This window comes from Pteropus medius, unplaced genomic scaffold (genome assembly GCF_902729225.1).
Source record: "Pteropus medius unplaced genomic scaffold, Ma_sr-lr_union100, whole genome shotgun sequence".
Taxonomy (NCBI): Eukaryota; Metazoa; Chordata; class Mammalia; order Chiroptera; family Pteropodidae; genus Pteropus; species Pteropus medius.
This window is the reverse complement of record NW_024344378.1, coordinates 24,787,106-24,812,932: the sequence shown is the minus strand read 5'-3', so window position 1 is coordinate 24,812,932 and position 25,827 is coordinate 24,787,106. Positions and strand designations below refer to the sequence as shown.

General features: G+C 41.3%; 1 protein-coding gene and 1 non-coding gene across 4 annotated transcripts in view; both read left to right on the top strand.

Annotated features, from left to right (window-relative positions):
• PLCE1 (phospholipase C epsilon 1) overlaps nucleotides 1–25,827 on the top strand; it is a 287,768-nt gene that overhangs the window by 183,633 nt on the left and 78,308 nt on the right. For all 3 annotated transcript variants that reach the window (XM_039871703.1, XM_039871701.1, XM_039871702.1), the window contains exons 5-7: nucleotides 17,749–17,894; nucleotides 22,426–22,684; nucleotides 24,446–24,651. In XM_039871703.1, coding sequence (XP_039727637.1) covers nucleotides 17,749–17,894; nucleotides 22,426–22,684; nucleotides 24,446–24,651 — 611 coding nt within the window. The remainder of the gene's footprint in view (nucleotides 1–17,748; nucleotides 17,895–22,425; nucleotides 22,685–24,445; nucleotides 24,652–25,827) is intronic.
• LOC120609865 (5S ribosomal RNA) lies at nucleotides 23,730–23,848 on the top strand. Its single transcript, XR_005654849.1, has one exon. It is a non-coding gene; the product is annotated as a 5S ribosomal RNA (ribosomal RNA).

Sequence of the window (25,827 nt, the reverse complement as noted above, 5' to 3'; positions counted from 1 at the left end):
GGCTAGTGGTGTTGAAATGATGTTCTGAGGAGCCCAGGGAATATTCCTTGAAGAGACCCTACCCCACTCCTTACCCAGCCTCTCTTCATTCAGAGCAGCTCTCCTTACTTGATGTTGTATTCTAAGCATCCTCATAAAGTCTTAAGGCCCCCAGATTTTAAACCGTTTGACTAAGTGACCTCTAAACTTCTTTACAGGTGTAAAGTTCAGCTTGCCTGCTCACTCGCACACGCTCTCTCTCTCCCCCTCCCTCCCTCCCTCCCTCTGTCTCACATACACATACACACACAAACACATACTATTTAAAGTATTTTAATGTTTACTTTTTTATTAGTAAACGTCAGTAAAAAAAGGTCAAATTTATTTTCACAATTATGAATTTACTAACCATTGAAGCTTAAACGTAAAGCACCATTGAACCATTTACAAGTGATGACTAGGCTTCCCTTTCTTCCCCAGGATGTAGTGGTTGGGGGCAAGTCTGCCTCATTTGGGTGAGGGATATGAGAGCCACACAGAGACAAATCAGCAGCACAAAAGATGCAGGTGGTGAAGGGGGAACATATGTGGTGGACAGAAGGCCTGGATTGTTAGGAGATTGGTTACTTTGAGCAAATAACTAAGTTGATTAAATAAGTAAATATATTTAGGATAAATATATGAAAGCCAGATTTATCACTGTTAGAAAAGATACAAACCTAGAAAGAAGAAACGACATATTAAAATGGAAATGTAGATTTTATTATGAACTTATGTTTTTAAGTTTATGTACACTGATAAATATGGGACTAGTTTTGTGTGTGTGTGTGTGTGTGTGTGTGTGTGTGTTTCAGCTCTATGTGCTTAGGGGACCTAGAAACAATGATATTACAGTAGCAATAAGCACATGGAGCACACAGATATTGGATTCTAAATACTATTCTCCACTAAAAGGAAACCAAGAGCTACTTGGAGAAATGGCTATTCCACAACTGAGGCAGGGAAAATTAAAGATAAGTCTGAAACATCTTGTTATGCTAGAAAGTAAGGAAATGCTCAAAAGAATCCAGAAGCCACTTTGAGACAATTTCAGCTTCATTATAATAGTGATGGATTCCAATATGGTGAAAAAAATTGCAATCCTTGAGTCTATGCACATTTAAACAAATGAATGAATGAATGAATGAATGAATGAATGAATGAATGAAAGAAAAAGGAAAACTTGTTCTTACCAAAGAATGCAACCAATACTGTGGTGGAATTATAAATCTCCATTTTGGTAACCATCGTAGAGATCGGTAATTGATTCAGGTGGCAGTCATCAATGGAATGCATGTGGACTGAAGTTTGATGGAGACAGGATTTCACTGCAGTTTTTGAATTATCATCCGACAAAATAATTATCAATTATCAGGAGCAAACGGTAACTTGATGGTGCAGAAACCTGGCCACATGATCAAGATTCATATGAAAGTGGTGTGAAGTGTTGACATCCTGTGCCTTCTGTGATACACCAAGCCAATCACGGCTTTGTTCTGGATCATTCCTGCCAAAATATCATAACCTAGCTGGTAATGAAGAAATATCCAAAGGACCCAGGTCAAGGCCCTCCTATAGAGTGTAAGGCCTTCAATCTGTAACTGCGAAGGACATGAAAAACAGGGAAATATGGAGAAACTATTCCAGATTGGAAGAGACTGAAGAGACTTAAGAACAAAATGCAATGTGTGGTTCCCCGGACCGGCAGTAGCAGCATTTGGGAACTTGCTGCAGATGCAGAATCTTTCAGCCCCTACTCACACATCAGACCTACTGAACCAGAAGCTGTGTTTTAACAAAATATCCAATGATTCCTATGCACATTTAAACAAACTTAAAAAAAAAAAAAAAAAAAAAAAGGCCTGGGTCCTAGATCTGTGGTTCCCAGACTTTATCAGAATCACTTCAGGAGAACTTTGTAAAAAGATTCCTGCTTCCCTCTCCATATCTGTAATATCAGACTCTGAATGGTGAAGTCTGCAACTGGGTATTTTTAAGATACTTTCACAGTGGTTCTGATACCAAGCCACATTTAGGAACCACCAGGCTCTAAACGATATTGTCATGTGTATAAGTGACCAAAGCGGGGTTCCTTCCATGTGGGCCTCAAAACACAGATTGGACAATCAAGCTAATCATCACCATGACTCCTACTTGAAGCACCAAGTCATGATCCCAAACTAACACTCCAATGCAGGGGTGGAATGTAAATAAATATTGCTTGTTCACATTTCAGGAGTTTTCCAGAACATTTAAGTGGATTTGAAAAATACTTTTTAAAAGATTGTTTGTACAAACATCATACTCTTTCCAGTCCTTGTTTGGCATAAAGTTTAATCAGATTTAAAATGGTGAGTGTTCTTTGTAAGGTTGTATGTCTTTTTTCTTCCAGGGCATGTAAAACAAGACATCTGGGTTTTATCATCAAAATACTAAAACATGCCCAGTATATTTAGGAAATCTGGGCCTGAGTTTATATGCTACAGGTGTTAGATATATTTGATAAAAGGCTGTAGTCTATTCATTTAGAGTTAAAAGAAAAAAAATTATGCACTCCAATTTTGTTTCAGAAAAATATTTGGCTAAAACATTTAAGTTTTTGACTGTGTTTTCCAGCACTTAGAAAATTAAGAAGAAATAGAAATGTTTTTGTCAACCTTATATGAAAATACCTAGTTTTCAGATATTCTTTGTTTTATATTATACACTTAACTCTCAACTCAAAGCAAAATTTGCTTTTGCTCTCTTACTAGCTTCTGTCAACTTATTTGTAGTACTTCATGGACATAAAAAAAAAATCTTTTTAACAAATTTTTTGCCTTCCACAGGAAAAATATAAAAATGTAGAATTTAAAGAGTGAATCTGGATGTGATATAGGCTTATTCTCTGCACGAGTCTAAGACATGATGCTCTCCAGTCCCACCATGGTGCAGAGAGGCCAGGGAGGGGCTATATAGTGGAATGATGAGGGAAACATAATAAAGCATTAATAAAAAATTATAATTTCTAATTTCAGAGAAATACCACATTAAATGTAGGTGCCTCACAAAACTAAATGCCATATCTGGAAATCATCAAACACATGCCCATTAATATTAGTAAAATTAACTAAACTTTCTACTGTGCTTGTAAGTATATAAAGCACTTTCACATTTTCTTTAATCCTACAATTCTGTAAGGTAGATGTTGCTCATAAGCCTGCTTTAAATTGAAGAAATACAAGAGAAACTAAGTAATTGGCCTAGTATCACTCAGTGAATGTTAGAACTGAGACTTGAATCCAGCATCTCTAACTTCAAACACACGCTGCTTCCCACCGCATCTAGGGAAAAAAAAAATGTCCAGTCAGTATCCCAAAACCATGATCTTGTTTTGGTTTGGTTTGGTTTGATTTGGGAGAGTTTTGGGTATAATTTGTGTCATTTTCTAATACTTGAATGGTGTTCTTACTTTTCACTCTCTGCCACCTATGCCCTAAGCACTTTTCAAGTAAATATTTCTCTAAGGAGTTTTTTGAGTTAGATATAAAACATGTCTTTGCCCCTCTGGAGTAGAAACTCATCCCCTCTACAGGAGAAGCAAGGCTTGCATTTGGCCCCTAGGCCGTGTTGCCACAGCTCTGTGTAACCTTTAAATAACCGGCCCCCAAGACCTCATACAGGTCTGTCACTTTTGCAAAAACTGTCAACATACCCTCAAAAACTGTCAGCACCCACAAACTTCTTTAACTGACTCTCTTGAAGAAAATGAACAGGCTTTAACTTCAGATCATTCAGCAAAATCACTCCAAAGTCCTGCCGGCCACATGGTCCCTGTCGCCAAAATAAATCCCTTCTTCTGCCGGTCTGAAGCTCACTTCAGCCTCCCCACATCCAAAGTTTTGAATTTCTGCAGCTCCTTTCCTTGGGTTTGTGCCCGTGGAGCTGTTAATCAGAGTCCCCAGCCCAAGCCCTCTGTTGCTACAGCAGCTTTCTCCCTTCTGGAAACAGATCCTGGCAGGAATTTTCTCAGGAGGGCTCTTCTTGCTGGCCCGCTCTCCTCTCTGCGTCTTCCTTTGACCTCTCCTGCAATCCCTAATGAAGATAAATAGCAACCATATCAACTTTTGTTATTCTTTCCCATTTTCCTTCTCCAGTTTTGCCCCAAATCTGCATTCCCCTGAGCCCTTTCCCTTCTGTAGCCCTGTCTTCAGGGCACAGCTGGAGTCCTCTCTGACTAAAGCTGAAAGAACAAAATTCGAGCTTCAGCATATCTGAAACTCTGCAGGCAGGTCTGCCATCTGTTGAGGACTGTGACATGGCAGCCCCTGTTTGGGGCACTCTCATTTTCATTGTCCCAACTTCTCCCTTTTGTTCTTCAGGTTTCGCCCAACCAGGACCCACTGCCACCATCTCTTAGGCTACCTGAGTTAGAGTCATTAGCAATTCTTGCAGCTCCCAGATCTCCTCCCCCTCTCCATCAGACCAGGGTAGCTCCTGCCTGGCGTGTGCCACTTATTCACCCAGGTAAGCCTGTCTCTGAGGACACGAGGATGGACGGAGAGAGGAAAGGGTAATGGTACATCACAACCTCTTCACAGAGGTAATGGAAGCCCAGCAGGTTGTGACTGTAAGATGTCCTGAGGTCGGGGGACCTGCAGTCCAGCCCTGACACTGCTACTGACGAGCTGGGTGACCTTGAGCAAGTCACCTAATAGCTCAGGTTCTTGAGTTCCTTCATCTATAAGACAGAGGAAATGGGCCCAATTGCCTTTAAGGTCCTTTGATTTATTATTTATCACATTATGTAGTGGAACCACATGGCTAAAAGATGGTCTGCTGGGCTATTTCCTCATGACAGCCCTGGCTCTGAGATAATAGTTGCACCTGTGCCTTAGTCTCCTCATTTTAGGTTATAAGAAAAATCTTCCTTGTGTCTTGGTTTTAGAATTCTTCCAATAATATATTGATGCTGAATTTTTGATATCAGTTATAAAACCATATGCTGCCATTTCTATTTCTACCTCCCAAAGTCCACTCATACCATGCCGTTTCTGGAGATGAAGGGATACGTTATCACGTTGGGTAGAGGCAGAGAAAGATGTCCAGAATTGCCAGTGGACACAAGCCTCTGGCTATATCTCCTCCAAGCTAAAGGAACTTCAAGAGACCTGGTGCCAATATTCTGGAGTTTTTCTAAATGTTAGTGTTCTTTTTTTAGGGGGGGGGATGAAATGAAGGAAGTAGGAAATCACATGATCAGAAGACTTTGGGAAGCTCTGAATTTTAGCTCCTTGGAAATTTACCCTGTGCATTAGCATATTTAAAGCTCTAAGAAATCCTGCCAGTGAACAAATCTTAATTTATCCCAGCATTTCCCAGACTAATATGGCTGCAGATACTTTTTCACGAAATACTTAACATCTGGTAGAACATGTCTCTAGAACACAGTTAGGGAAACATTACCACAAAACATTGCTGACCTAGCTCTATCTGGTCTTCAGAGCAAAAGGTAACTACAGCTGCTGGAATATTTATTGAGCACATACTATATGCAGAACGCATGAGAATTATTCAAAATTGGCAGATCAAGTGTCAGCCAGCCAAGATTTCGAAATCTAAAGCTGCAGAGGGATAGGCACACATGAATAAACATGCCAGTCAACAAACAAGACAAATGAAGTGTCAAGTGATACAGCTTGGAAGAGCTGGATCCAGGCCACTGCACAGTTGTTTAACTTCCCAAATCGAATTTCCATGCTCTCAGCTGTCAGTCTCAAGTTCTTTGCTTGGTTCCACCAGAGCAGTTACCATTCAGCCAGTTACATGGTGTCATCACAGGACACCCATTGTCCATTTTTATCGATTAGGTGTTTGGTGAGGCACACCAAGTAGTTTTATCCTAGAATTTCCACCTTACATGTATAGCTCTGTTGGTTTTTATTCGAAATTGGATTCTGTTCTTTCTCCAGAAAAAAAACGACCTTCTTTTCACGAAGTGGGAAAGATGTCGAAATGGTCAGTGTCACATGCTGTTGTTTAATCCCACTCGGCATCAAATGTGACTGCAGTCTAGGGTACCTGATATTTCCTTGACAAAGAGTTCTGGGTTCTCAGGGAGAGTGCCCTGTTAGAACCTATTTGCAACTCACTGCTATTTTCCTAAGCTCTTCCGCTCCCACCAAACCACATCCATGTGCCCCAACTTCCTCAGACAGCCTTCACTCAGATCCCCCTTCTTCGTCTTCTGTTTCCCACCCTTCTCTGCCAGCTTTCCTTAGACTTTCTATTGATAAGTTTTTTCCTGCCCCTTTTCATCTTCCTTCTGTCTCTCCTTTCTGGCATCTTTAAAAGAAATGAAGGCTCATTTTTTCTGAGGGTTGAATTCTTGGAAAGTCCCCCTCTGCTAAACTGAGAAGAGAAGCCAGCACTATAATGAAAAAGCCAACATCGTTTCTACAAAGACTACCTCTTAAAGAAGGAGCTGCTTATTTTTTTTTTAATTATCAATATTAGTTGACATTTACTGAGTATGTACCCTGCTCCATAGATGTAAAGCCCTTTACATGTATTGTCTCTTTTATTAGTCACCACACCCTTTATGATACAGAATATTTATTATTCTCATTTTATGAGTGAGAAATTGAGTCTCAGGGAAGATAAGAAACTTGTTCAAGGTCATATTATTAGTTTTTTAAAAAACACAGTGGCAGGAAACCTGCATTTCTTCGGCTCCAAATCCAGTGTTCTCCCTCCTCTCCCCCACCCCCGTTCTCATTGGAACAAGGAAGTTAAAGAGACAGAATTCTGGTTTTCATCAGATTTGTTCTCTAAAGTTTCATTCAAAGATGCTCACCCACACACACATGTACTGTACAGACAACAGATTTAATTTTCTTCTTCTTCATGATCTCTTATATCTACTGGTGTCCAGCAGGGCCAGTCTAATTGACCTTGGTAGGACGCCATTATCCCTTGTTCTTCACACAGATTTGTCTTCAAGGGAGCATATGTCGACACCTACAAACCATTTTATTCCCTCTATTCTCTCCTTCCTGCTTGATCATGAACATTGCTTTAGTTGTTAGTCTCCTGTTACCCGCTCACCATCCACGTTGCAATCGGCAAGCATTTGCCATTGGGCCCTACAGGTGAAATAGTAACTTGTTGAGCTCGCTTTTACTTTTCTATGACAGGCATCTATCTGCCCTGGGGCCCAGAGTTATTGCAGCATGTCTCAGAAACTCCTGGACCTCTCAATGGCCCTGGAAGACAATCTTTACTCTTCCCAAGCAGTGTGGCCTCCCCATCCAGGGGACTTAAGTTACCAGGGAGGTCATTTCCTGTCCATCACTCAGGGCACCTCAGAATAGGCCCTGCCTATTCCAGAGCAGATGAGAAGGCCACTACTACTCTCACTCTCTGATACTCAGTTATCTTAGGGAAAATGGATGGAACCTTTCAGTCAGCCTCAATTCCCCTGCCATAGCCCCTAGATGCCCTGGGCACTCAGGTGCTTGGGTCCTCTTCTGAGAAGGGCGGTACCGGTCGGGAGTGGGCTGCAGTGGCTGCTGTGCTATATGCCTGACTCCAAACAAGAAGTTATTAAGCACTTACCATTTGTGCTGGACCCTGTGCTGGGAAATAGGTGAGTAAAACAACGCCTGCCTTCATGGAGCTTGAACTCCAGTAGCAAGGACCAGGGAGAAAGTGGTCACAGTGCAGTGATAAAGTTACATAAATGCAGAGGACTAATTAACCATGTGAGAGTTCAATAAAGTCTTCTTAGTGGAGGTGACATCTAGGCTACTTGGCAACCGCTGAATGTGGGAATGGAAGGTGAAGGAGAAGTCAAGGACTGGAATCAGGGTGTGCTTGCAGACCCTGGGCTCTCCAGGTGGAAACGTCCAGTTAATTCTTGGATAGCTATTCAGAGACAGCAGCAGAAAGGTAGGTAAAACCAGGAAAGTGAAGGAAGTCATCTAGGGAGAGGAGGCAGCATAAGAAGAGATCCAGGAAAGGCCAAGGACAGAAGCCCAAGAAATGCCAGTATTCAAGAACTGACTCATGAGCATGGGCTCTGGGTTTGGCTGCCTGGTTTGGGATCCCACCTCCATAGCTTACTAGCTGTGTGATCCTGAGCAAGTGCCTAAACCTCTCTGTGCTTCCATTTCATCTATAAAATGGGGGGATAATGACATATACCTAACTGAGTTGTAGGGGTAAATGAATACATGTTAAGTACTTAAAGCCTATTTAAGTAGACTCTGTGAGTATTCGATAGCATTATTATTTCACTGATATCAAAAAATAACAACCGCAGCCTACAGCAGAGTCGTCCTCTCAGTGTCCCCCGGCACTGACCAGTTAAGATCCCCAGGGAGGAGAAGTAAAGGAGAGCCCCCATGGGAGCAGAGCATAGTCGGGACAGGAAGGGACCAGTCATGCTAAGTGGTGCAGATGCTACCATCTCTTGGGAGGGCAGGGACAGTACCTGCCTTGCTCACTGCATGTCCCAGAGCCCAGAGCAGTGCCCAGTAGAGCGAGAGTTCCTTAAGGGTGAGCACTCAGTCAAAATTTGCTCAATGAGCATATCGATGAGCATATACTTGCTGAAGGTCCTACAACTTAGCTGGAGTGAAGAGGGAAAAAGGCTGGGCCACTCGAGTGGTGGCAGCAGCTTCTGAAATAGGTTCTGGGGGCATCTCCCGACTCTCTCGAACCTCTGCCTGGGACACCTAGCTGTCTGCATGAGTGAAGCACAAGGATGGACTCTCTCACAGGCCTTCTCCCACTCACTCCTTCCTCTCCCAGACTGTAATTCAGGAGGACCCTGTCCTGTTCTTTGAATCAGAAAACTTGGCATTTTACACAGGTGACAGAACAGGAACGTTGGTAAACAACCAGCCCGCACCTACACTGCAATCTCTGACTTCTCAGAATGCTAACATTCTGTTCCCAAAAGGGGCGTGACTCAGCTGCTCAGATCTTCAATCTGAATTCCTCACAGCCTTTGCTAAGGCATTTCTTTGTTTGGTAGATCAGGCTAAAAGCTATAATTAATTCACTCTTTGGTCTGATGCTCATAGGAAAAAATGGAAAGAAGTCAAGCATGATAGTTAAAAAGCATAGGTTTTTAATTTGGCTCATTGCTAGTTTACAGGTTCTATGACTTTGGGCCAGGTAGCATAGCTGCTCTGAACTTCAGCTTCCTCATCCGTAAATGGGAACAGCATTAGTACCAGGCTTGTAGGACTGAAAAGATTAAATGGGATAAGCAATGTTCCTCTCACAAGTACATGCCCAATACATTGAAGCTGTTGTTATTGTATTATTAAAATCATGTAAAGAGGAAAAGAAAGTGATTCATAAATGACCCTGCAATAGGATCAGGATAGTCTGGAGCTGACAACTCATGTATATCAAGACTTTTTGTGTAATCTTTACATTGTTAAAATGTGATGAAATAGCAAAGACCCTATTCTAGGACTACTAATAAATACTCTTGAATACCATTTAATAATTGATTTCAGAATGAATGATCCGTTCAACTGAGTGTGGTTAAGAGAGAAGAGAGCATGTTGGTCCTGCATAGCTGTTGGCACATTTCAGCAGTTTGTATAACTAGAAATAGCATTTGCATATCTAAGTCAAAGTGTTTCGCCTAGTTGATTTTAAAACATTAAATAGACATTAAAAAGAATGAAATCTTGCCATTTATGATAACATGGGTAGACTTCGAGGACATTATGCTAAGTGAAATAAATCAGAGAGAAAGTCAACTATATGGTCTCACTTATATGTGGAATTTTAAAAATGATAAGAACAACAACAAAACCCTAAGCTCATAGATACAGAGAACAGATTGGTGGTTGCCAGAGGGATGGGGGTGGGGGGTTACAAACATCTAGTTATAAAATGAATTAGTCACAGGAATGTAATGTACAGCATGGTGCCTATGGTTAATAATGCTGTATTGCCTATTTGAAAGCTGCTAAGAGCAGATGTTAAAAGTCCTCATGACAAGAAAAAAAATTTTTAACTATGTAAGGTGGCAGATGTTAACTAGACTTATTGTGATAATTATTTCACAGTATATACAAATATGGAAGTATTATGTTGTACACCTGAAACTAATATAATGTTATATGTTAGTTATACCTCAGTTTTAAAAAACTAATGCAGTGTCACAAAGAGTGGAACAGCAAAACATTTTCAAAACTTTTAATAAATTTATTCTTTATACAAAACGCCAGTTTAAGTACGTCATGCGGAATTGAGGACTTGTCAAAACTTGTAGAGTTCACATGATGAGAATACTTATATGTAATTTATGACACTAACTATTGGTTAAGTGGAACCAAAATGAACATTATTTTTAAAAAACAGTAAATCTAGTAAATTTAGAATCTAATTTCTAAGTTTTAGGGAGTTTTTAGTAGAAGAAGTTGAGAATAAACTACAAACTATAGGGAAGACATTCTGCAAACAATAAAAAAGCCAATAGATGGCCAGAATAATATGTTCTCTATCCTCAAGGAGTTGACAATTTAAAGAAGGCAACCATATATACAACCGACTTAATTGCAAGGCAGAACATGCTATGTAACATTTCCTATACTTGCTCCAGTCCCCCCTGCTCCCATGCCTAGCATAGTTCCTAGCAAATTCGCAGGCAAGCAGTAATTGTTTGTGGAAAGAACAAGCACTATTATAGAGATATAAATAAAATGCTTTGGGAGGGCAACTCGGACCAAGGAGCAGTAGAAAGATTGGACTTTCAAAGATGGTAGCATATAAATGGGTAAAGTTGGCCTTGTACTTAACCATCATAATATCAACCATACTACTATTTAATTATGTTATTTTCTCCCATAAGGCTCCAAGCTCTCCAAAGGCAGATACCTTGTCTTTCTTGTTTCCAGCATGGTACGTGGTACATAGTAAATACTCAATGTGTTTGTTACAGGAAGGAGTGTCCTCAGATATATTCATCAAGCCTTCTTTTCTTCTAGTTTCATGTTAACAGCAATTCAACTCAACTGTGCTAAACAAAATAAGGGAATTTTTTGGTTTCTGTTTATGGAATCTTCACAGGGCTTCAAGTCTGGCTGGATCTAGGAATCTGACCAATGTCCTCAGGAATCCATTTTCATCTTTCTTTTGTGTTGGCTTCATTCTCGGGCAGGCACTCCTGATATTATGGCAGAGGCAGGTTTTGGTAATTCCAGGTTCATATCTTTACAGTTTATGATTCCAACAAAAAAATTGTGTCTCTTCTCCTGATAGTGTCAGGAAAAGGCTCAGGGAGGATGCTGGTTGGCCTGCCTTGGGTCATATACCCATCTCTGAACAAATTATTGAGGCCAGGAGTGAAGGAGCAGGGGAGGAGCAGCCACATGTAATCTGTAATAGATTAAGATGGAGAAAGGGTGACTCTACCAAGAGATATTGGACAGCAGCCAAAGCAAAACAAATAACAAAATCTCCTATGTATTCACAATGTAAGGAAACGGATTGAACAATACCACAGAGATAGGAATAGATGAGGAAGAAAAAACTGACATGAAATGTGGTAGGAGAGTAGTGGGCAACACAAAAAATTAATACTGAAGATGTGTTTGTTCTGTAGACAATTGTGAGATAATTTGAGGGGCAGGGGAGGAGTATAATCCAAGATGTCTTTAGAGCTTCTCTAGAAGCTACCTTTAGATGCCTCCTTTTTCCCCTCTCTGCCCCTCCTAAATAATGAATCATCAGTGGAACCATGCCATACTGGACAAGGAGTTCAAAAGATTCTTCTGCACCTGCTTCATGTCAAAGAGGATGCCTGGGCATGTGTAACTTCCTGGCCACTGCATCCTGAGTACTGAGACCTGACATAAATAAGGCATGGGCTCTGCCATTCAGGAGCCTACAGGTCGGGGAGATTGTTCTCCGATAAGTTACTAGAAATATACCTACACGTACATACATATAAATATGTATATGTATGTACATGGGCTTGGGCAATTTAAATAGAAAAAAAGTGATTGTTTTATTCCTAATGAAGAGTCAGGGAAGCCTTCAGGGAAGAAGAAATATGCGAGTTACCCTTCTATTAGGAAAGGCTTGTGCTCGGGGCACAGACCTTCTCAAGGCAACACAGATTCCTCCTGGTCCAGCCTTAGATTACTTCCTTCCTTGTAGTTAGGAAGTGGGACTTAGAGGTTTCTTTCTTCTGTGTTCTGTTTCCTAGAATTCAGCTTCTCTACAACTCAGGTAAAAACAACAGCAGTAACAGTGGTCACAGTAGTAAACGCTTATTGAGCCCTTAACTATACACTAAGCATCGTGCTGAGTGAGATCTTTAGATAACAACCTGCAGTTTCACCCTCACAATAATATTATGAGGTAAATATTATTGTTCCCATTTTACTGAAAAGGGAATCGAGGCTGACAGGTTTGGTGGCTTGACTCAGGGAACTTCACAAGGAAACAGTGGAACTGAGATTTAAACACGGGTCCACTCAACCCCAGTGCCCATGTTCTCCGTTGCTGTGCTGTGCTGTGCTGTGCTGTGCTGCCTCCCCCTGGCTTCTCCTTCTTGGTTCCAAATGAGTCATGGTCCCAGGCTCAGGTATAGTTACAGTATTGGACAGAAATGTTGCTTGAGCTCTGACTCAATTTTAGGGGTGCAGAAAGGGACGCTGAACCCCTGAGAGAGTTCTCAACCTAAGTATGCATAAGAAACATGATTCCTGGCTCTGCTCTTAGAGAGTCTGATTTCTAGGTCTGAGAGAGACCTTGGACTCTGCATTTGGACAAACACTCTACCACCACCACCAGAGATTCTGAAGCATTCAGTGCTCCACATTTGGAAGACTGCTGCCTAGGCAGATGTGACAGGGACGGCGGTGGGTGTAGGAGGGACGGGCAGTCTGTCCATGTGTGGTATCCATGTACATGGCTACATGCTTTAGTTCAAGGGTTGTTTTGCTAAAGCCCCATGGAGGGCATGTATATACGCTGCACATAAACGACTTGAGAGTAACTTTGTCTAGACTGTCATTGTCTTCTTTAGATTCCACCATTTGAGCCAGGCCTTTGTAGTTAGGATAACCAGATACCCATTACAAAGGATCATCTTTCTATGAAAACTTCTGCTCAGCATAGCCAAAAAAACTTTTTGGCACAAAGTCATATGTCTCCTTTTTCTGGACCTGGGAACAGCAGGCCTTTTCCCAAATAGAATCCCTGACCATTTGGAGGCTGAGAATCCTCTCTGCCCATGGCCTCCTGGGACTCCGGGTGGCCTGCCTGTTGGTCAGACGCAGCGAGCATCCCCACACTGGAGATGTGGGAAACACAGTCTCTGTCCTTGAGGGCTTAAGGTCTGGTAGGGAAGACAGAACGGGCCCATGTGAAAGAGTCAGACACACAAATATAATAAAAATAAACCAAATGCACATCCATGCAATGGTCAGAAACCAAGTGCAGACATAACTTTGAACTCAAAGTCCAACATTAAGTCAGAGAAAAATACGAAGTTGAATGTGAAGTACTAGGTCATTAGAAAAGCCTTTCTAGAAGAGGCCACGTCTACTTATTCGCCAGTTCTTATTAAGCAGTTTTGTAGTGGGCATCGTTTCTGGTGAGCAGAGCAGACATGATATCTGCCTTTTGGGGAATACAGTGCTGACTGAGCAGGGGTCAAGGAGACATGGGGGCCCCACATAGACCCTGCCCAGGTGGAAAGGCAGAGCAGGCCTCCTCAAGAAAGTGATGTTTTCATCAAATTCCTGAAGGCCGCCCTGCCCCTGACTTTACCTATAAACCCAGGACAAAGTACAAAGGAGGCCCCAGTCTGTGGCCTGTCCACTTTCTCTTATGTCCTGGCTCATGTGCCTATGTGTGGACACCCTAGGCCTCAAGTTCAAACTTGGTTCACACACCACCACTTCCCACAGCCCTTTGGCCAGCCTTCAAGCCCAGGGTTATGATCTACCCTCAAGGAGGACTGGTCCAGGTAAAAGGCCCTTGCAGGCCCAGAAGTGGGCCTCAGTTGTTTGGACAGGGAATGCAGGAGTCCTAGGTTTACAGGGGTGAACAATATGAAAGTGGGTACATAGCCACCCCACAGGCTTCTGTATGGAGAGGGGCACAGCTGGATGCGGTGGTGTGGGCCTTCTAAAGTATAGGGTTCGGGGCAGGGATCCTGACTGCAGGGTCTAAGGACATTTCTGCCTAAAGATAAGTAGATGTTAGCTAAATCAACAGTGGAGGTGGGGGGCGGGCCACCTTCTTGCAGAAGGAACAACCAGTACAAGATCCTTGAGATGGGAAAAAGCCATGGTCACCTCCCTAAAAGCAGGATGTGGGAGAGAGCTGAGGTGAGGCTGGAGAACAGGCAAGACGTGGTGGGCCAAGGCGAAGATTCGGCTTTACAAAGGACATGGTGGACCAGGGAAAGGTCATTTTGAATGGAGCAAGAACATTCCTTCCAAACCGAGCTTGTGCGGTGGCAATAAGGTATTTGATGTGAGAAGAGAGAGCAAATTGTTCTGCTTAGTTAGGTCTAGGAGTACTGAGAAAGGCAAGAGAAGGAAGAAAATAAACATCTGGAAAGGAGCCACTATGGAGGAGTTGTGGGCGTCATGTACCTAGGGGTCAGAGTCATCAAGGTAACACAGAGCCTCAGGGAGGAACTTGCACAGATCTGGGCTGGATGTCAGACTCTTTCTTTATTCTGTGCTGACCATTAAAATCAGGCAAAATAATCTGCCCCGTTTAACACCTTTCTACTCTAGGGATGCTCCCCATGCTTGAGGCATAGTACTTCATATGTACACAGTTCTTGTGTTTTTCTGTGTGATTTATGCCCTGGAAATATTTCTGGATTGGCAACACATCGTATTTTCCACTTAGTAAACGTGACCACCATTTATGCTTTGGGCAACATTTTACAGTTGTCGCAGAATCTTTATTTCCTGTGTCATTTATTTTTCATAATTAGTGGTGATACTCCCATCAGTGAATGCCTGTGAAATTATGAATACATTAGGTTGCAATAAGAATTGTCCCTGAAGTCTGTAAACAGATGTAGGGGGAAGGGGGTGTTTATGATAACTGTGCTTACATAATCTCAACAACCAGGCCCTGGGGACTCACACTCGTAGATGGAACAGTTGGTTTAAATTAGGTTTCCATGTGAAATACAGTATCGCTATTTTTTTCCTAGCATTGTGGGAAAGTATATGGAAAATGATTTGACTGATAGGAAATAAATCTGGATGCATGATCAGGATTGAGGCACAAACCATGAAGTGGTCTGCGCCTGCTCTGTGAAGCAGGCCTCTCCAGGGGAAGATAGGGTAACCCTTGCAGGCCACTGGACTAATAAGTCACTGTGGTACCAGAATAGCTGGAAAGAACCATAACTTTCAGAGAAACTGATTTGCCATAAGTTCCAACAAAAGAGCTAAAGCCACAGAAGATATAGCCAGACACCTCAAAAACTAATGCATTGGGTGTTTGAGGAATTATTTTAACTTTCCAGGATTTCATTTTTATTTTTAAGGAGATAGGTTTGAATTTCTAGCTCAAAGTTGATAATTTTATGATTCTAAGTGTTTGCTGGTGATTTCCCATAGCAAGATAGGGCTCATCAAAAGCAAATTACACTAAAGGAGGAATAAAATGGAAGCACCAAGGACACTCAGTCTCTATTGGAAAAATAATTTCTTGTTCTAGAGAGCCAGGGTTTCATGAAGGTGACTATTAACTGGGTAAGCGGGTGAAGGGCTAAGGCATTGAGACCGTGAGCACAGGCTTGCTTATAGCTGTAGGGGCAGAGCTGGCTCTGCAAATCCCAGCAGATTCCTCTGTGCTCCAAGCAGTCCCAGGCAATTGGAACAAATGGTGCCCAAGAGGCTCTGAATTCCTTGATCTGGACCAGGGCTCGTCCTAGGGGTCTGACTCCAGATCAGTTCTCCTGATGTTGCATGAGGGCCGAGAAGTCCAGGGCAGGTAGAGAGCAGAGATGCATGGTCGGAGCCCACTGGGCCCTGGGGTGGCCAGTGGCTCACCACATTTTTGCTTCAGCCTATTTCATAAGGGAAGAGATAGGTTATTACTGCAGAGCTCCTGGCTGATACCAGTCCCTGTTTGTTCCTGTGTAGGGAGAGGAAAGAGGTGTTTAGCATCAATCTCTTCTGTTTTGTTTTTTTTCTTTGTTTCTTTAACCATCTTTTGATAGTTTTCTAGGTATCTTCTCCTTTATTCCAGCTCAGTCCTCAAATATTTAGCTCTTAGTAAGTACTTAGAAGGACCTAACTAATGCCAAGTTTGAAGAAACTGTCACTCTTCATCAGATGAAAGGGCACCAGACTGGGAGTCCTGGTTTTGACATAATAAGAATTGTGACCTCAGAAAGTCACTTCTCCCATGAGCCCTATATTCCGGATCTGGAAAATGGGGTTGGGCTGTCCTCTGTGGTTGCTGCCGGCACTAAACGCCATTCATTCCCGTCACTTTATGGCAGTATGCTATGGACCTTGAACTCTATTTTTTTCCTGCAGTTGTTGTAGATCACCATGAGTTCTATCTTCAGTCCTCAGTGTCACTCAGGCCAGGGAAATGAGTTGCTCCCCAGGTTTCAGTGATATTGCTGAACCAAATGCAGCTAATGGGCCACGTGGGGATAAGACTAAAGTTTTGGTTTCTTAATAGCTGAGCTTATCAGCCCAGACATTAGCCATGATGGAGAAAGTAACTTAAGTGAACATTAGTGTCCAAGCACCAAATGTATAGGTAACAGCAAAATAATCTTAGAGATTAAGCAGAGGGTTTGAGACTGCATGTTGTAAAGGGGATCTTAGTATTGGATTATTAGATATAATACTCCAGTCTATGTAATAGAAAAAACAAATCACATGAATAAATTTAAACCCAGAGCTGGAGAACATTAGAGTTCATATATACACATTTAAACCCAGAGCTGGAGAACATTAGAGTTCATATATACACATTAGTCATTTAGTAAGTGGTTAATAGTGCCACCTCTGAAGAACACACCTAAATTCAAATTCAGGCTTTGCTATCTTTTGGTTGGGGACCTTAAGCAAGTCTCTCTGTCTCTCGGTTTTCTCCTCCATAAAATGAGGATAATAATAGTCCCTGACTCAGGATTGTTGTAAAAGATAAATAAGTTAACATACATAAAGTGCTTAGAAGTTCCTGGCTTATAGTAAGTGTTGTATATTTGTTCTTCTTCTTATTGTTTAGTCATTTGAGGAGCATAATAGATAATGCATTTGCAAAAGATAGTTCAAAATTATGTATTTTTTTGTATTTTTTCATTTGATATGTATTTTACTACTTGATAAGTGTCTTTCACTTTTGGGCTAAGTACACTGATTGCATTTAATCTTTCTGTCCATCAGTCAAATATATTTAAATCAGTATTATCCTTAGGCTTTCTTTTTTATAGTCTCATAGAATTTTATAAATCAAGAAAATTTTATGAATTACCTTCAGCCTCCTTATTTAAATATGAAAATGAAGAAACACAGAGAGGTTAAGTAATTTTCCCAGAATCCCATAGCAAAGTATCGATGGAGCTCGAGTATCACCTTAATCTCTCATCTGGGTCCTTCATTTTCTAATACTAAACTGATTTTTTTAAAAAAGAAAAACAGTTTTCTTGTGGAAAAAAATTTTTCAAGCTTCTAGGACCTAGCTTCAGTGGATGCTCCCCTATGCATTTTCCAGGTGAGCTCCTGGGTAACGTGGCTGATCCTCACGGCGGGTTCCATGGAAGAGAAGCGGGAAGTCTTCTCGTATTTGGTGCATGTGGCCAAATGCTGCTGGAACATGGGAAACTACAACACCGTCATGGAGTTCTTGGCCGGCCTCAGGTATGTGCAGTGGGGATATGGTTATCTGGACACGGTTTCCTCTTACCATTTGAATGGCACTGAATTGATTTACCCAAACTAGGCAATTGGTTAGAAGTTAAGTTATTCATCTAAGGTCACCTGGTATGTCTGGGATGTGAATGCAGGTAGCCTTGATTTCAGAGCCCATGCCCTTAACCTCTATGGTATTTTGCTCTTATGTCTTCTTCATCAAGTCAGATCACTGTTCTGTCAATAAAGCCACCTGCCTTATTCCCTTTCAGCCTTAATTAGCCAGCATAAAGTAGCTGCCCCTCACTCCTGGGGGATGCAGTGTGGTATAAGGAAATGGAGAGTTAGTTGTCAAGTCAGAATAACAGGGAATCAAATCTTGGCTCCCCCACGGAATAAACGTGTGATCTAGATAAGTTACTTGACCTCACTGAGCCTCAATTCCCTCATGTGTAAAATGAGAGTACTAATAAAAATCACCTACCTCTTTATGTAGGATTTAGTGAAATAATATAAAGTGTTTAGCAGGTATATCTGGCATGTAGTAAGGCACCATAAAGAGAACTGTTATTGTTGTTATTGTTGTCTTTTCACCTTCCCAGTGAGGGTTATACTATAAATAGATCTTGCTTCATAACATTATTGAGATTTTTCATTGATTCCCTAGGTCCATACATAGGGATTCAAGGTTGGGGAACAGAAGAAAATTCTCAGAGTTGGAAATTCCTTTGTTCTTTTGAACTTTCTTAACTAAGAATAAACTCAAATGGTCCTGTCATTGTCATTCAAAGTGGTTATGCAAATATACTGGACATGGCTCTAAAAAAGGAAAAGAGAAAAAATACTGGAAGAAGAGAAGGCTATATCCAGATGATTTAGTTCTCTTTGTGATAGATTTTCTACCAAAAAAAAAAAAAACTATTACTTTTCTTTTTTAAAAAGTTATCATATTATGATAAAATAGTTCTATTATAATGATGCTGATCCTTCTGTGTTTGACTGGCAAGTTGGTGCTGGCTTTGGGCCGGGGGCTTCACTTTCTTCTGGACATCACTGTCCTCACAGCATGATGGCAGGCTCCTTCCAAAGTGAATGATCCAAAAGAGCAAGGTAGAAGCTGTTATGCCTTTTATGTCCTAGTCTCAGAAGTCACACACTGTTTCTGCTGTCATATTGTACTGGTCACCTAGCAACAGCACTAGTTCATCGTGGGCGGAACTACACTGCACCGGGAAGTGTGGGTCATTGAAGGCCATTTTGGAAGCTGACACCCACATACCATCTATTAGAGATTCTTTTGACATGAGAATGACCTCAGAATGACCAATGGAGGCCTTGAGTGAATGTGACTTTCAGATACAACTTAGTTGATTTCAAAATCCAAGAGCACCATACAGCCAGGTGATTCTCTCTTCTACAAAGAATAACCTCAAACCAGGCTAAACCACACCACTAATTCCTGTGTGTTTTTGTCTTACATCCCAGACCAACTGCCAACTGCCACTGTGTTTCATGCTCCTTTATTTGGCTTAAAACTGAACTGATCTTTACAAAAAAAAAAGACAAGGTAAAAGTACCAGGTTTAATAACTCTTTTGCTGGAAAAATACATACAGGAGATAAGTTGCTAGATGTTCTTACGATAAAATGATTTTGGAGGCAGAGCTTGTACGCGTACTTTCAGGCTTGAAAATATTTAGATTATAAGTAATTTAACTACATCAAGATAACTAAAGGGCATTTTTAAAGCAATTAGATGAGAGCAATCTTATTGTTAAATGACTTTGGTTTTCAATGGATATTGTATATTTTGCTTCCTCAACTACATTCTCAGCAGTTTTAAGGAAACAATTAGAACTACAAAGATTTACTATAATGATATTTACTTAATCATGGTGTCAATTTAGAATAACCCAAATGAACAGCAGTAGAAAAATAAAGGAAATATATGATACATCATGTAATGGAATATTATTTAGCTATCAAAAATGATGTTTATGAAAAAATTTTAATATCGTTGGAAAACAAGTAACATATAATGTATAAAAATATCTGGGAACCAAGCTATCCATACTTACTAACCTCAGCAATATTCATACAACACAATTTGTAAAATATTTATACCACACAGATACAAATAGAATAAATACTGAAAGGGGATATACCTGATGTTGTCTGTGGATGGTAGAACTGCATGTCGATTTTCTATATTTTGGTATTTTCCAGATTTTGTACACTGAGCATCTATTACCTTTATAAACATAAAAAGAAATAAAAGTTTTTAAAGAGTATCAATTCTCAATCTAATAAAAAATCATTGATCATTGCTGAGGTTTGTCTTTTGGCCCCAAATGTACCATGACTACTCCATTACTCATGGAAAGAAGGATGATTAAATAATGAGAACCATGTTTCATTCATTTATTCACTTTGTTTATTTATACCTCTTTTTCATGTCCAAAAAGGATTCTCACCAGTTTATAGGTAATTTAATGACATCAAGATAGCTCAAGGGCTTAGAAGAAACCAATTGTAGAACTAGCTGGACTTAGTGGGATGAAATCAGGAAACAGTTGTTTTTTTTTTCTGACCTCACTATGTTCCAGACCTACCTACTTGGCCCTCCCTCCCTCAGCTCTGGATTATACTTTGGGAGAGCCTGTAGCTTTCCCAGTCATTTGTGTGGTTAATAAGCTTTCTCATTCTCTTACACTCATGAGTGTGAATGAATCTCAGAAACATACAGCTGTGCAAAAAAAAAAAAAAGACATTGCTAAGACTACTACAAGACTACTACCACATGACACCATTTATATACAGTTTACAAACATACAGTTCTACAAACTACTTAGTGATACATACACATTGGGACTGTATAAAGAACTGAAAGGGAACAAGATCACCAAAGTCACAGCTGTGGTCCCCTTTAGCAAGGAAGAGGGAAGTATGCGTTCATGGAGGAATCCACTGGGGCCTCAACCATATTGCTATTGTTTTATTTTTTTAACCGAGAGGTTGGTTCATGATATTTATTATGTTGTGCTTCTTTATGTCTTTTGGATATCTTATACATTACATAATGATTTTTAACCCAGTCTGATATAAAACAAAATTACAACCTCTCATTCAATTTAAAGCTTTACCCTCTCTCCACATTCCACAACCCAGCCAGTCTCAGAAACCTGCACTGGGGTGGGAAGATATGGTTTATTTTTTCTCTCCTTCTCCCTTCAGTTCAGGGTCCCTGCAGTAAAAGTGGGCAGGAGAAGAAAGGATAAAGTAGGAAGGATAGAGGGAACAAAAGTCTTACGTGACTGGTACTGTTGTAATGTGGCCTCATTGCTCCCACAGAGAACCATTATGGGGTGCTTTTAAGATTCCTTCCTTGTTACTCCCCCTTACTCCCTACATTCCCTATCCTAAGTACTTCCCACTGCACTATTACCTGGCAAATGGCAATGCCCTTGATCCCCCGGATCCAGCTCTGGACATCCCGCCCTCCTAGACTCTTTCCAGTTGTGTCACCTCATTTGGCAGGCAGGCCTTTCAGGATAGCTTAGGTCCAACTGCCTATCGCAGTGTCCACCCCTGACTCAGGAAACACTCAGTGCTTTGCCTTCCCAGACTCTGCAAATGTAAGACACACCCATTGGAACCTTCTCCCTCACCCTGACATCGGGCAGCCCCAGGCATCCTCTCATCTCTAGACTTTCCAGGCAAGAGTCACACCAGTCTATGTGACCAACACACTGCCCAGGACACAGGTCCACCTCACCATGGAGTTCACTTCAAGCCCCCTGAACTTGGGGTGATTTCCTCCCTTCCATATATAGCACTCTGACAACTCTCTGGCTGAAATATTCCTGATCTGGCTGCTCAGATCCAGTTCCTGTGTGGGGGCTGGCAGAGGGAGCAGTTTGGGTACCCCTTTTGACAGCCTGGTACCTCTTTTTAGAAGGTGGGTACAATGCCACCTCTTGTTTTCAGCAACAATTTCAAAATAGGAAAGTCTGGTTTAGAATCCTGAAGTATGCAAATAATACTTTGGGATAATGTCCCTTTGGATGTCCCAGCGGCTTGTGTCAAAGCTGGATTCAATAAAAGCAGTTCTACAAAAGAGATCAAAACAGGTTTCACTTGTATCACTGAGGAACTAGCCTAATCCAAGGATAACATTTAAAAGATCAAGAGGAGTGAATGGACCACATTTTCTGCAGGCAAGACTCCATAAATATTTGTACAAACCATGTGGTGCATTAGGTTTCCCTTTTGGCTATAGCTGCCAGAAAGGCTCAAACCTAAGTTCAGTGCCCACCTTCCAAAACGAACTCTATCCACATGTGTTTTTGTTTGTATCTGTCTTATTTAATTTTGAGTTTCAATTAAAAAAGTAACAGCCACATCATTTGGGGAAGTAGGTGGAGATATGGATCCATAATAAATATTAAAACATAAATAGGCAAAAAGAATGAATTTGTATGCAATTTAAGCTATTATTTCTTCTTCATTCTGAAAAAAAAAATGTCATTTACTTGCAATAGGTCAAGAAAAGTTTTGAAGATGTGGCAGTTTATGGACCAGTGCGACCTGGAGACCATGCGGAGCCTGAAGGATGCCATGGCTCAGCATGAGTCATCCTGTGAGTACAGGAAGGTGGTGACGCGGGCTCTGCACATCCCTGGCTGCAAGGTGGTTCCATTCTGCGGAGTGTTCCTGAAGGAGCTCTGTGAAGTTCTTGACGGAACCTCCAGCCTCCTGAAGCTTTGCCCGAGGTACAATTCCCAAGAAGAAACTCTAGAGGTGAGGCCTCTTTCAAAATCCTCATGATCTGGAGAGTTACCATTTTCCCCTGGCTCATCACTCCTGAGAGCGAGGAGGGATAACATAGTGAACCCAGGGTTATCAGTTTTTACTGTTGTGTTGGATAACAGTTGGGTCTTTGAAAGTTCCAGAGAGAAGAATGTCAACTGGTACTGTTTGGGGCTTAATATGGTTAAGTTAGCTTTAATGGAACAATGTGAAGTACAAATTGAAATGGGTGGTGTTTTCTGATTTTTTTAAGGTTGATGGGTGTCCTTTTCTCTTACCGGATGGGAATGTCTGGATGTAGGGGATAGTGAAGTCAAGTGAGAGTATTAACTTTTCTGCATCGAAGAAAGAATATGGGGAAGTCAGCAGTGCCCTCTTTCATCCTCTGTGGGAGGACCCTGGAGAAGCTGGCACCTCATCTAAAGACCGGCTCCAGGCTCCCAGTCACGGCTGCCTCAGCTGTCTCAGGCCCATTGCTTCTTGTTCCTGACTCCCAGATGAGAGAGCCATGAGCTTTGTTTCAGGGAGCTGGGCTCTGGGGAGAAGGGGCACTGAGAAACTGAGAGAAGATAAAGAAGCCTCCCTATCTGGTGTTTAGAAATGAAAGAGGAGACTAAAATCAGGGTAACTTTATGGAGAATTTTGAAGAGTCCCATACCCGGAAGCCCCACACCCAAATCTAGGGTCATTCTCACTACAATAGCAGTACCTGCTACTGATCTTAAACACACGCACTCTCACATACACACATAAACATACATTCTCCTTCTCAGTGGCCCTGGGAAGACTTCTAAACATCAGCCTCTTCTGTGTCTCCTGCAAGCAGGCAACACTACCAGCTTGCATCTCTCTGGCTTACTTAAGGGGGTGATAAAAGTGCAAGAAATGGAGGAGAAAGCTTAAAGCAAATCCCCCATGCTGCACCCACAGCAGTTTCCTCATGTATCGGAAAAAGGGAATGCCACATCTCAAGGCCCAGCCCTAGCTGTTACCTCTGATGGGAGAAACTTCCTCGTTGAGAATACAGACAATAAGAGTCTACGGCCATGCCACCCTGAACAGGCCCGATCCCATCTGATCTCGGCAACTAAGCAGGGTTGGGCCTGGTTAGTACTTGAATGGGAGACCACCTAGGAAGACCAGATGCTGTAGGCATAAAAAATTTTTTAAAAAATAAGGGATTGTAAACTGACAAGGTCCTTGCAATCTGTGAGGTCAACCAAGGGTTTCATACCTAAAAAAAAAAAAAAAAAAAAAGAATACAGACAATAAGAGCTTAAAAAGCCACCCGGAAGCCTCTGGATTACCATAGAGTATATGGGAAATAAAGCAAAACGTCACCTTTCCTCAGTGTTTTCCTTGGGCCCAATAATTTTATCTGGTTCCATAGAGCAGTATACTTTTTCATAGTTTTCTCAGTTCTCACTGAGAAAATAACCCTGCCCTTCCTCTGCAGAGTGGCTAATCTCCCTAGGGAACCTTGGAATAATATTACTTCTTGTGTTTTCAATTTGAAGTGGAGTGTTGGTTCCTAGAGGGACTAAAGTTGTCTTAGTGGAAATTAGAGTGAGGTTTGGTATTTCATGTGGTAAAAGGAAAAAAATGTTTTTCCTGGTGGTTCTTTTTTTCCCCCCATTAAAATTGGCACAAATACCATTGTTTATGACTATTATGATTTCATTTCCCTCAGCAACTAGGTAGTTTAGATGTATTATATGAAATCACAATAACAAAATATGTATTTTTCTGTAGTTTGTAGCCGACTACAGTGGACAAGATAATTTCTTACAACGAGTGGGACAAAATGGCTTAAAGAATTCAGAGAAGGAGATCACGGTCAATAGCATCTTTCAGATCATCAGGAGCTGCAGTCGAAGTCTGGAGACAGAGGAAGAGGACAGCCCCAGTGAAGGGAACAGCTCTAGGAAAAACTCCTTGAAGGATAAAGCTCGATGGCAGTAAGTCGTACATTTTAACAAGAGGGATGCTCATTGCTCCTTTTTCCTACTTCAGTTTGGTTTCAGGTAGACACCTAATAAAAACCCACCACCTTTATATAACCCATGTTTCTTTATCTTCACACTTTCCCAATTCTGAATTAGAATTTATCTGTTTGATTTGGCTGCATTCTTCTAAAATTACTGCTCATAATTTAATTTCTTGTCATCTGTTATCTCCTTGAAAGAAACTAGACCTATTCTGCCATTTCTAAAAATTCGACCAATTAAATTTACGGATTAGAACCATGATCTCTTTATTTATTTCATAGCTCCCTTAAAAAATGGTTTTTAGTTATCACTGGATGGGATACAGGGACAAGTATTAACATATTTTTGAATTAAATATAGCGATTTAGTAGAGCTAGAGTGATATCCAGAAATCAGTATTTTTAGCAGCTCCCCCCAACCTGTGGGTGATTCTAAGTCATGTGGTCAGGTATCTCACTGTCAGAAACACAGCTTTGTGAGGTGGCATCCTCGGTTTTGACATTGCTCAGATGTGCCGATTGCTGTTATCAGCACACATTACAGTCTAGCCAGACATGCTTACCCACAACCAAATGAGAAGTTCATAAACCAGTGGTCTTGAGGCATTTCTTCCAAGCCATTTACTCATGGTCAAGGCTAACTCAAATGTCAGAGCCTGGGCCAGCTGGAGGAATCGTTTAGCACCATCCAAAACTATTAGGTCTACTGGCTTTGACAGTCAGCACTTATGAGTCATACCTTGGAGCCCTTATACACAAGTGTGTGTATTTGTGAGACATTGCTATTTGTTCTGCAAAGGCTTTCCTAGTTGTCCCTGTGTATGTGCACCTACATTGGAAAGTGTGATAGTGTTTTCGGAAAATAATTTATTTGCTATTATAGTACTAGATACTTAGAATTGGTGGTAAACACAGAAATGAATGACTTGTATCTATCTGAATCCCTAATGCTGCTATGTTTTAAGGATGTAAACCCACATCCCAGATCTCTACAAAGGCTTTGGGCTTTATTCCAAACCTCACTTCCTTGCTCATTCCCTCATAGAGGACCCAGGTGCTCAAAGATTAACTGTAGTGCCCTCAGCACAGTGTCTCAAACCTAAAGCTCAAATTCTCATAGGTAGCTTTACTAGTTCTTTTTTTATTT